This window comes from Sinohyriopsis cumingii, chromosome 17 (genome assembly GCF_028554795.1).
Source record: "Sinohyriopsis cumingii isolate HCF-2022 chromosome 17, ASM2855479v2, whole genome shotgun sequence".
Classification (NCBI taxonomy): domain Eukaryota; kingdom Metazoa; phylum Mollusca; class Bivalvia; order Unionida; family Unionidae; genus Sinohyriopsis; species Sinohyriopsis cumingii.
The window spans coordinates 120,521,517-120,535,260 of NC_142977.1; the positions used below are offsets into that span (position 1 = coordinate 120,521,517).

General features: G+C 35.8%; 1 protein-coding gene across 1 annotated transcript in view; it reads right to left on the minus strand.

Annotated features, from left to right (window-relative positions):
• The window catches only part of LOC149779767 (microprocessor complex subunit DGCR8-like), an 88,624-nt gene that overhangs the window by 27,813 nt on the left and 47,067 nt on the right, over window positions 1-13,744 (minus strand). The window contains exons 9-12 of the mRNA XM_089940624.1: window positions 11,973-12,074; window positions 8,354-8,452; window positions 5,444-5,529; window positions 2,398-2,498 (exon numbers count right to left, since the gene is read on the minus strand). Coding sequence (XP_089796750.1) covers window positions 2,398-2,498; window positions 5,444-5,529; window positions 8,354-8,452; window positions 11,973-12,074 — 388 coding nt within the window. The remainder of the gene's footprint in view (window positions 1-2,397; window positions 2,499-5,443; window positions 5,530-8,353; window positions 8,453-11,972; window positions 12,075-13,744) is intronic.

Below are 13,744 nucleotides of genomic sequence, written 5' to 3' on the forward strand. Positions count from 1 at the left end.
AATTTATATCTGAATTGTAGCTATTGCAACGTTGTGTGACATATTAAAAAAGGGGGAAAATTTGGGGCATGTGGAAATTGGAGTCTGGACTTGTGGAATTTCAGTCAGGGCTTGTGACTTTATTTAAGGCACCAGTCCAGGGCATGTGTCTAAAAATATTTTTCTTTGAGCACTGAAGTAAATCATATCTAAATCATGGGGGACACACAGCATTTTAGAGGAAAGGAAAATAATAGTATATAATGCACTAACACTAACACAACAGTGGTCTTCACTGTATTTTCATACTTTCCTTAAAAACTTACATTATTGCAATAAATGTTTTATCATGTGATCCAGTAACTCATGAAAATATTAACATTTATGAATAACAGGTTAAACTGAAATGAGCTGCACCGTGGAATTTCCAGTTCTGGATATTACTCTCAATTAATGTAGTAAATCTACAAATATCTACCACAATAAATACAAATGTTTTATGAATTACTATTCTTTCAAAACATGCAAACGAATAACAGGCAAATTATGTTTTTGCATAAATTTAGTCTTGTTTATCATTATTTCAACCTCAAAATAAATTAAATCTTTCTCACTGTATGGATGACTTTACTCTAAAACAAACTGATACACTAACGGTCACCAAACAGTTTAGAATACGATTCAGCTGACTACCATAATGTTTTCATTGCCAGGTACATCGTTTTAAAACAGATATTCATTGCCACTGTACAGTTTTTTTATCACCTTTTGTGACTTTGGCTATGCCAGTGCTGTCACCAACAGATACATGAATCGATACAAATTAACAAAAAGTAGTAAATATATTTCTGTTTCTTTTTCTGACAAAATGAAAGAGCATGGGGTGGGGGCACAGCCAAGATATGAAGGACATAGAACAATATGGCTCAATGTGTAACACTGAAAAATGAGGAAAAAGAATTGACAGAAAATGTTATCATTATCTTCAGTGTTAGGTCAGTTATTCAAATAAGAATGCACATAGAAAGTACGCATATTTATAATCTGATGAATATTCATAAAAAGGTGTGGAGATAACAATAGTTCTCAGAATCTGAACCCAGAATACTTAGGAGGCACTCCAGTAATATCTGATAAGGACAGAATACCTTTTGAGGCACTCTAGTAATATTTGATAAGGACAGAATACCTTTTGAGTCACTCTAGCAATATCTGATAAGGACAGAATACCTTTTGAGGCACTCTAGTAATATCTGATAAGGACAGAATACCTTTTGAGTCACTCTAGCAATATCTGATAAGGACAGAATACCTTTTGAGGCACTCTAGTAATATCTGATAAAGACAGAATACCTTTTGAGTCACTCTAGCAATATCTGATAAGGACAGAATACCTTTTGAGGCACTCTAGTAATATCTGAGAAGGTAAGAGTACCTCTTGAGGCACTCTAGTAATATCTGAGATGGACAGAGTACCTTTTGAGGCACTCTAGCAATATCTGATAAGGACAGAATACCTCTTGAGGCACTCTAGTAATATCTGAGAGGGACAGAATACATCTTTAGGCACTCTAGCAATATCTGTGATGGACAGAATACCTCTTGAGACACTCCAGTAACATCTGATAAGGACAGAATTCCTTTTAAGGCACTCTAGTAATATCTGAGAAGGTAAAAGTACCTCTTGAGGCACTCTAGTAATATCTGATAAGAAAAGAATACCCCTTGAGGCACTCTAGTAATATCTGAGAAGGAAAGAGTACCTCTTGAGGCACTCTAGTAATATCTGAGAAGGAAAGAATACATTTTGAGGCACTCTAGTAATATCTAATACGGACAGAATTCCTTTTAAGGCACTCTAGTAATATCTGAGAAGGTAAAAGTACCTCTTGAGGCACTCTAGTAATATCTGATAAGAAAAGAATACCTCTTGAGGCACTCTAGCAATATTTGATAAGGACAGAATACCTTTTGAGGCACTCTAGTAATATCTGAGAAGGAAAGAGTACCTCTTGAGGCACTCTAGTAATATCTGAGAAGGAAAGTGTACCTCTTGAGGCACTCTAGTAATATCTAATAAAGACAGAATACCTTTTTAGGCACTCTAGTAATATCTGATATGAACAGAATACTCTTGAGTCACTCTAGTAATATCTGATATGGAAAGAATACCTCTTGAGGCACTCTAGTAATATCTGATAAGGACAGAATACCTTTTGAGGAACTCTAGTAATATCTGAAATGGAAAGAATACCTTTTGAGGCACTCTAGTAATATCTGATAAGGACAGAATACCTTTTGAGGCACTCTAGTAATATCTGAAATGGAAAGAATACCTTTTGAGGCACTCTAGTAATATCTCATAAGGACAGAATACCTTTTGAGGAACTCTAGTAATATCTGAAATGGAAAGAATACCTTTTGAGGCACTCTAGTAATATCTGATAAGGACTAGGCAAGGCAGCTTTGTTACACAACTCAGCAACTCGTGGGTCTTCAATTTTAATCTCATCAAAAAACTGAAAAGAAAAGTAATTTATATTAGAATAAAAATGTTAACACCAGTATAATACCTCTAAATAAAAAACAATTAAATCATGAATTAATTGCCTACTTAGACTTGCATGCAACAGATTGTAATCAAGTTTCATATTTGCACCTAAAAATATGCGGATTGGTCATCTCTGTGAATCCATTCAACAGTGTGTCCATATGTCTGTCCAGCTACCACTATGTTATCATTGTAAACTAATTCCATCTAGAGATGATGACCATATTTGGTATCATGTTCCAAAAGACTGAGTAGATTCCAATGATTTACATCCTGTAGTACATCCCCCCACCCCTGGGTGGAGGAGGGGAAAAGACAACTGTCACATTTACATGGGTAATAATGGCATCTAACTTATAACCCTAAACACCATCAACACCAATCATGGCAGAGTGATCATATTTTGAATGATGCTAAAGGACAAGCAGATAACAACAAAGGATTAAAATCCTGAATGTAGCCGGGTTGGGGGCCATGTGTATGTCAATTTTTTAAAAAAAAGTGCATTCTTTTCAACATGTCTGTTATGTAATAAGTTTATAATTTTATGAAAAAGTGCAAAAGTAATGTAAGTGCCAGTGATCCTTTAAAATACAGGACTATTTCATTATCAAAATGTGCTGTAAAAGTTATGGAAAACAAATTATTTTTAAACACTTTTGCAACCTTCTTCACTTCAATAAGCATATATTTGACATGTTTTTAACTTTTCAATTACACACACAAACAATATAGAGAAAGCTAACCTGAAGCTTTCATCCTCATGCTAAGGACTTCATCTGCAGACTCACTTAATCTCTACTAACTGTTACTCAAGGGAATGGTGAGTGATGTTAACAGATTGTTCCAGATATGTGGCAGGTTGTAAGAACCCCCATCCCTGTTCAGCATCCGTTTGTGAGCATTGATGTATGGATGTAAATCGATTCTTTAAGCCCCCACTCAAACCAGGATTGTTTTCAATCCAGGATTTTTACTGAGGTTCAAGTTACAAGTATGGCCAGGGCAAACACTGTGGATGTACCATAATACTTCAGACAAGCTAGAACTTGGGTCTTTACAACCTGCCGCATATCTAGGACAATCTGTTAAGCATCTCTAAGCACCGTTTTCTTTAGCTTTTCTGCTTTCTCCATACATTTTTGGCATACTTCTTCATATTTATCAAGTTTCTCTTTTGCTCTTTTTCTGCTTGCCAGGAATTGAAACTTTACTGTCTTTTCTGATTTAACACACAGATCATCTGCACTTTTCAAAAATAAAGTCATGGTCCAGCATAACCTTTTTTTCTTCTTCTCTTTTTCCAAACTCTTCTATTTCACCTTCAGTGGGTATCCTTTTCCTCTGTTCCGACTATGTCGTTTTCAATTCCCTCTATTTCTACAAATAGGCCTCATACTTCTGTAGCACTGACCAGGAGCCGATTTGTAACTGATAGATTCATTATTCCTCCAGTATGTCTAACATGATCACATATAATTCTGTGTGGTGTTCAAGCTAGCTCTTTCTTAATTTCACATTCTATCTATGTCTTTATTGACTGAAAACCCACCCACAACTGTGGCCTGACCATGAGACTGCACTAACAGGAGTACAAACAGGAGTTTAACAGACTGAAGGAACTTTTCATACTTAGAATCTGACAGGTAATTCACACAAAGTCTGTCCCTGTATTGATCAAAAAGTCTGAAAAATGATCAGCCCCAATTACTGGGATACTACCTAGAGCCAAATCATTTTGTTGGGAGGATAAGCACAGCTAAATTTGACTTTCCTGGCTGCAATAAGTAATCTCAAAACTCTCTTGATCCTTTCACAGTTCTAATTTTTATCTCTTAGCATTTCGCTTGGATTTAATGAATCCTAATCTTAGATCATGTGATGGCCCATTCCAATACAATCTTAGATCATGTGATGGCCCATTCCAATACAATCTTAGATCATGTGATGGCCCATTACAATACAATCTTAGGATCATGTGATGGCCCATTACAATACAATCATCTTCAAGCTTTCTTTCAGACAGACTTTACAATGTAGCCTATACTCCATAACTTCCTTGTCAGTTACTTGAACACTTTTGAGATACTGTTCAGTTGCCAACCCAATGTAAATTTTCTTGTAACAAACAAAATTCTCCTTCCCATTGAAGTCTATGCAAGGCAAGCTTTCCATTCAAGCCGCCCTATCCAACACATCAATCTTAATGAATTTGTTCATCATGCATTTAATGAGTGCAAATAGACCTGATGTTAAAAATGGAAAAATGGAACCATTCTGAGATTTGTTAGTGGGCATTAGTTCTTTTGAAGCAATTGTGTTCACATACTGTTATAACAGATCCCCATATCAGTAGGGCTTGATGACATATTTGTATATTTACTAAACATCAATGTTCAACAAATTTTAGAGACATAAGAGATGATCCTGCCACTTTCATATAGTTCTCCCCCATATTTGCAAAATCCTTAAGCAATACAAACTGCTTAGTCATTCTACTGAATCCAATTTGAAAGCATTATACATGGTATGCAGTCTGCAGGATCCAACATTTATCAATGAACAACAATAGTCCTGCTCAATTTGGCTCTGCATTATGTCATAAAATTTCCAGTTAACTGCTGGTCCAGCCATGCTAATATGAATCACTGGATGTAAATTTAGTGTAATCCTGAATCCTCCAAGTAGCTTAAGAGATACCACAAAAACAACCTTGTGCTAAAGGACAAACAAATCACACAACAGAACATCCAATAAGTTGTTATGATACATTAGAGTACAACTAAAACAAAGAGATGATAGGAAAAAATGCAAACATGAATGCAAATGGAAAGCAAATAAAGTAGATTTGGTAAAATTGCCAGTTTTAGAGTCAATGCCATATCTAGTTTTAAATATACATTCACCACTCACTGACAAATCTTCATCTTGTTGCTTTTCCTCCTGTTGTTCCTTCACTTTAATCAGGACAGGGAGCAGAATCTTCAGCGTATTCTTTGCTGAATGGAAATAAATGTATATCACATTGAAGCATATAAAAATACAAGCACTTAACAACATATTACATTTAGAAATGTGACAGTCAGTGATAGGCTGGTTCTTGAGAAATGTGACAGTCAGTGATAGGCTGGTTCTTGAGAAATGTGACAGTCAGTGATAGACTGGTTCTTGAGAAATGTAACAGTTAGTGATAGGCTGGTTTTTGAGAAAATACTCTTGGATTTGACCCATCCCCACCACCCTATGAAATGATGCAGTAAATGCTATTGGATTTGATCCTTTTCCACCGCCCCATCAACCGATGCAGTAAATACACAATTCTAACACAGTTACAAACACAGCATATCTGATTCGTTGAACAGCAAATACATCACACTTTTCAAAGTGCAGTGAAGTTATTATACTCCTTAAGATGAGCAGCTACTAACCCCAAACATTTTCTAAACATCTTTACCAAATAAAGTGTTAGGTGTTGATTTGTTTAACAGCACTTTTAGCGCATTATTTACTCTTTCATGTCCAGTAAATGGGTCTTAAGTGCCTTCCCCAAGGACAAACTGAAACACAGCTGCCATTTGCAGGCCTGTGCAGCCATCTAACCTAACACCCTGATATGACAGGATAAAATGCAACTCCCTGATATGACAAGATAAAATGAAACTCCCTGATATGACAGGATAACATGCAACTCCCTGATATGACAGGATAAAATGCAACTCCCTGATATGACAGGATAAAATGCAACTGCCTGATATGAAGGATAACATGCAACTCCCTCATATGACAGGATAAAATGCAACTCCCTGATATGACAGGATAAAATGCAACTCCCTGATATGACAGGATAAAATGCAACTCCTTGATATGACAGGATAAAATGCAACTCCCTGATATGACAGGATAAAATGCAACTCCCTCATATGACAGGATAAAATGCAACTCCCTAATATGACAGGATAAAATGCAAATCCCTGATATGACAGGATAAAATTCAACTCCCTAATATGACAGGATAAAATGCAACTCCCTGATATGACAGGATAAAATGCAACTCCTTGATATGACAGGATAAAATGCAACTCCCTAATATGACAGGATAAAATGCAACTCCCTAATATGACAGGATAAAATGCAACTCCCTGATATGACAGGATAAAATGCAACTCCCTGATATGAAGGATAAAATGCAACTCCCTGATATAACAGGATAAAATGCAACTCCTTGATAGGATAGGATAAAATGCAACTCCCTAATATGACAGGATAAAATGCAAATCCCTAATATGACAGGATAAAATGCAACTCCTTGATATGACAGGATAAAATGCAACTCCTTGATATGACAGGATAAAATGCAACTCCCTAATATGACAGGATAAAATGCAACTCCCTGATATGACAGGATAAAATGCAACTCCTTGATATGACAGGATAACATGCAACTCCCTAATATGACAGGATAACATGCAACTCCTTGATATGACAGGATAAAATGCAACTCCCTGATATGACAGGATAAAATGCAACTCCCTGATAAGACAGATAAAATGCAACTCCCTGATATGAAGGATAAAATGCAACTCCCTGATATGACAGGATAAAATGCAACTCCCTAATATGACAGGATAAAATGCAAATCCCTAATATGACAGGATAAAATGCAACTCCTTGATATGACAGGATAAAATGCAACTCCTTGATATGACAGGATAAAATGCAACTCCCTAATATGACAGGATAAAATGCAACTCCCTGATATGAAAGGATAACATGCAACTCCCTGATATGACAGGATAAAATGCAACTCCCTGATATGACAGGATAAAATGCAACTGCCTGATATGACAGGATAACATGCAACTCCCTGATATGACAGGATAACATGCAACTCCCTGATATGACAGGATAACATGCAACTCCCTGATATGACAGTATAAGATGCAACTCCTTGATATGACAGGACAACATGCAACTCCCTAATATGACAGGATAAAATGCAACTCCCTGATATGACAGGATAAAATGCAACTCCCTGATATGACAGGATAAAATGCAACTCCTTGATATGACAGGATAAAATGCAACTCCTTGATATAACAGGATAAAATGCAACTCCCTGATATGAAGGATAAAATGAAACTCCCTTATATGACAGGATAAAATGCAACTCCCTGATATGACAGGATAAAATGCAACTCCTTGATATGACAGGATAAAATGCAACTCCCTTATATGACAGGATAAAATGCAACTCCCTTATATGACAAGATAAAATGCAACTCCCTGATATGACAGGATAACACTCTTTGGATATTTATGAAAGTCTCACAGAAACAGACATATCCTTTTAACCATCCACATGTAAAATCTGTATGTGAAACAGTAAACCCACAACTGATATGCAATTCCCAAATTATAAAAGCTTTAATTCATTGACACACATTGTCCACCTCTTGGAGATGTAGGATAGAACCAATATACCCTTGGATATGTTTTAAGAGACGAATAATGAAGACATCCTTTCTGCCATGGAATGTGTCCAGGGATTATGTCCCAGCTGAGTAAGTGTTTTGTAATTTTTAAAAGATTTATATAAATAAACTGTACTTGGTATTTTAAGGGTTTTACTTATTTTAGGATCTAGATTTGCTTCAATTGTATTTTGGAGACACCAAAACAAACTTGGCAGTGAATAGCCAGGATTCTATTGGTATGTCATTAAACTCTACACATGCTAAATTGATATGATCATGGGCCTTTACAAATGGAGTTTTCATCAGCTTTACAAAATTGTACAACCATCTTGACAATATTTTGTTTTACCTGCTTCCAGTTTAGCCATCTTTTTGCTGGAACCTTCCCCTATCCCATACTCCACGTTATTGATGACCACTGTGGCACTGTAAGGTGTCTGAGCATTCTCTGAAAGGGACCAGATTTTATAATTCTTACATGATTTGGCTGGTTTTATAGAAATGAAAACATGATTTAATGACATCAACTGTACTCCAATGTCAGAGATGAAAACATGATTCAATGACATCAGCTGTACTCCAATGTCAGAGATGAAAACATGATTCAATGACATCAGCTGTACTCCAATGTCAGAAATGAAAACATGATTCAATGACATCAGCTGTACTCCAATGTCAGAAATGAAAACATGATTCAATGACATCAGCTGTACTCCAATGTCAGAGATGAAAACATGATTCAATGACATCAGCTGTACTCCAATGTCAGAGATGAAAACATGATTCAATGACATCAGCTGTACTCCAATGTCAGAGATGAAAACATGATTCAATGACATCAGCTGTACTCCAATGTCAGAGATGAAAACATGATTCAATGACATCAGCTGTACTCCAATGTCAGAGATGAAAACATGATTCAATGACATCAGCTGTACTCCAATGTCAGAGATGAAAACATGATTCAATGACATCAGCTGTACTCCAATGTCAGAAATGAAAACATGATTCAATGACATCAGCTGTACTCCAATGTCAGAGATGAAAACATGATTCAATGACATCAGCTGTACTCCAATGTCAGAAATGAAAACATGATTCAATGACATCAGCTGTACTCCAGTGTCAGAAATGAAAACATGATTCAATGACATCAGCTGTACTCCAATGTCAGAGATGAAAACATGATTCAATGACATCAGCTGTACTCCAATGTCAGAGATGAAAACATGATTCAATGACATCAGCTGTACTCCAATGTCAGAAATGAAAACATGATTTAATGACATCAGCTGTACTCCAATGTCAGAAATGAAAACATGATTTAATGACATCAGCTGTACTCCAATGTCAGAGATGATTGAGGTGCATAAGAAAAGATACTTTTGCTCACACAACTCCTTTTCTTGGTATTTACTGTATGTATGGTACAGATTTTGGTGTATGTATGGTACAGATTTTGGTGTGCATACATTATGGATTTTAGTGTATGTATGGTACAGATTTTGGTGTGCGTACATTATGGATTTTAGTGTATGTATAGTACAGATTTTGGTGTGCGTACATTATGGATTTTAGTGTATGTATGGTACAGATTTTGGTGTGCGTACATTATGGATTTTACTGTATGTATGGTACAGATTTTGGTGTGCGTACATTATGGATTTTACTGTATGCATGGTACAGATTTTGGTGTGAGTACATTATGGATTTTAGTGTATGTATGGTACAGATTTTGGTGTGCGTACATTATGGATTTTAGTGTATGTATGGTACAGATTTTGGTGTGCGTACATTATGGATTTTAGTGTATGTATGGTACAGGTTTTCGTGTGCGTACATTATGGATTTTAGTGTATGTATGGTACAGATTTTGGTGTGCATACATTATGGATTTTACTGTATGTATGGTACAGATTTTGGTGTGCATACATTATGGATTTTAGTGTATGTATGGTACAGATTTTGGTGTGCGTACACTATGGATTTTAGTGTATGTATGGTACAGATTTTGGTGTGCGTACACTATGGATTTTACTGTATGTATGGTATAGATTTTGGTGCATGTACAATATGGATTTTAGTGTATGTATAGTACAGATTTTGGTGCATATACATCATGGATTTTAGTGTATGTATGGTACAGATTTTGGTGCATGTACAATATGGATTTTAGTGTATGTCTGGTACAGATTTTGGGGCATGTAAATTATGGATTTTAGTGTATGTATGGTACAGATTTTGGTGCATGTACATTATGGATTTTAGTGTATGTATAGTACAAATTTTAATGCATGTACAATATGGATTTTAGTGTATGTCTGGTACAGATTTTGGGGCATGTAAATTATGGATTTTAGTGTATGTATGGTACAGATTTTGGTGCATGTACATTATGGATTTTAGTGTATGTATAGTACAAATTTTAATGCATGTACGATATGGAATTTAGTGTACTGCTCATGTAAGAATATGGATCATACATGGTTTGCATATTGAACCATGAGCATTAGATTGCAAGTATCCTGCAATATTTAGTCCTGTATTTCCCAAAATCTTGATTCCTGTCTATCCTATGGTTCACTTTCTTGTCAGTGCTTATACACTTAATGGAAAAATATAAAATTTAAACCAAAATTCATTACTTATCCATAACAGTGTGTTTTTTGTGCTTGTGCTGTTTGGATATTTAATATAGCTTTAACAATTTCACTCATACTACTATGATATCTGCAGTATGGCAGTTTATTGTGATGTTTAGCACTGAGGCATCATGCCGCAGGCATTAAGTATTATATCCCACCCAGTCATACCAGGCCAACCAGTCCTAAAACTAACCTTTTAATGCTGAGAGCCAAGCATGGCAGCTGCTATTACCATTTTTATAAGTCCTTGGTATTACTTCTTCGAACACATGACCTCTAAAGGGGAAACTCTAACCACTTTGCCACCAGAATGATTACATCTCAATAAAACTATATATCGACCTCAGCATTACCCGTATTTACAGCAACTTATTTTACATCTAAACATTCACGGTTTCAACATTCAACATTCTGCTTGATTATATCGTGCCACACAATGACACTGAAATAGGACCCTAAATATGTGACACAATTCTAATGCTGATGTCAATGCATATCAGGTTTGATCCTTAAACCTCAAACAGCTCTAAAGTTATAGAGTGAAATGGAAATTGTTAGGAAGAACTAGAAATCATGAGCTGTGTGACCTTGACAAAAATACTCCCATGTGGTGTGAAACACATCTTCTAATGATGATGTATACATTTATCAAGCTTCATAACTAAATCTCAGACAGTTTTAAAATTGTAGAAGTGCAAAAGATGTGCCATGGTGATCTACTTTCTTTTTCATGATGACACAAAAGTATGCTAAGTTTCAGTCTTTAATCTCAAAAGCCTCTAAAGTTCTTGAGTGTAAAGAAAAGTGCAAAGGAAAATTTAAAATAGTCATGGCCTCAACTCTGAGATAAGGCCACTCCAATGAGGAATGGAACACATCTTAATTTCAAACAGCTTTAAAAGTATACAGTAGAAATGAAAGGGTGATGGTGGGCTGGCTGGCTGGCAATCATGTATAATAAAGCCCCCATTTTCTTGTGAGAAAGTGGAGGATAATTAATACATATGCATGACTAAACATTCATTCTTATTTACAATGCAACTTTACATAATTAGACATGTTCCATGAACATTCTCTTGTATCAAACAGTGTCTGGTTTTCCCACAAGTCAAATTTTCAAATATATTTACATACTTTAAACAACCCGAATCGTCCTATCGCACAGGTGGCTTGCAAAGATAGGTGCAATGCATTCTGGCACACTGCAAGCAGAGCATCCTGGATCAGACATTGTACTTTGACGACTCTGGTAGACACATATAATTATAATCTAATATTCTTCCTATTTCTTAGCTAGAACAGTGCTGATATGATATTACTCACCTAGCTCCTTGAAGATATACTGTGGTTGAACTTTGAGCACATGCTGGGTATACTCATGCAATATACAGAGGTAGGATTTCCCAATTGGATTTAACACAAACTCTGGAAAATGAGAGAAAAAAATATAAAATAAAAAACAATTCATGTCTTAAGAAACGAAATAAATTTTTTGTAGTAAATTATGTTTCTATGAAAATACCCACCCAATCACATTAACATTATAAAATAACTCAATTACCTCCAGGATTCTGCCCTCACAAAAAAAGATTTAAAAAAAATAAGTATATGAAAAAAAAGAGTCAAAGGGAAATAACTTATAAATTATCACCCCTTGCATGATATACAGTAGCCACCCATACACTGCATGTTAGCATTTTAAGCTTGAGCAAAGTCAAGAATAGAATGGCTGTATATGTGAGGAAGGTGGGAGGGATTATTAGTAATGTAACTTGGCAAATATTTTTGGAGAAACAATGTCCCTACAGGACACATTATCCAATAGCAATAACTTTAAAAAATTGGTACAAGGTAGACAAAATACAAGAACATCCAACCTCTATCACAGTCACTTTTCAGGGGCAAACATGACTTCACCCTAAAAATATATGAATGTTTTTCCTAATGTGAGGGCAGCACAACTGCAAGCATACAAGATAAAATATAATGCAAGCCAATACGTGACAGGGTTTAGCATATGGTTACTGCCTTACTGACAGACATCTGAATCCAGTTAAAAACATAAATCCGCTGAAATGAATGAAGATTGTGTTGTATGCCATGTTGTGTAGATATAAACTGGAAGTTAATCATGCATGCTAGATAACTAACTCTACAAAGCCTTCCATGTTGCTTGAACTTTAAGAGATGAGATCATCATAAGGCATACTGATAAGGCTTAAAATATATGTCAATTAAAAACCCACCTGAGCCATAAGACCAGAGGTTGAGGTCATATCCGACTTAACAACTGTAACTCAATAACCCATCATACTATGCTTAAGCATCATGAAGTTGTACTCTACTTCCAAACTCTGTACCAACAATATCACTTATTATACACTGAAGTGGTGGTATTACAGAAATGGAAAAGGATGAAGTTCTACAATAATACATGATAGTTTAGACTTTCTACTGGCAATAACAAATAAAGCAGAATTTTTTTTATTTTTTAGACCCAACTTGTTTTTCTTTAGGTTGAAAATTGCTGGTTTCAGAAAGAGTTTTCTGTCCAGAGTTTACATGTTTTGGCCTTAAATCTAAAGCAAACCAGTCTGAAATGCACAGAGAGTGTGGAAGGTTTGCAAAATGTAGGACAAGTTTGAGAGTTGGATTAAAAAGAGGAACAGGATGAAAATTGTAGATCCAATACAACCCCCCCAAATAAAAAACACCAAGACAAGTCCACCCTTCTGCATGTGTGCATGATACATACTCCAGCTGAAAACAACTGTACAACTAAGCATCCACCTACAAAAAAATATATATCTCGGAAACAGATGTATCTGGATGCAATCAAAGTACGTCATAAAAATGCATCTCCTACCCCCATTTCAGGCAAAAATGCAGGGGTCACTGAGTTTACAGGGAGGAAGAGTTGTAGTCAGGTGCTGTGGACAACACCTAAGTGCAGAAACTAAATCCTGCAGCTTTGTCTCATTTCACAGATTGATTGACGAGAATGGGTGAATGATTATTTTTTCAATTACCCATTGTTGGCAACCTGATCTTGGAAAGAAACTAGGGTGTGTCAATAGGTTGACTGAAGTTAGATC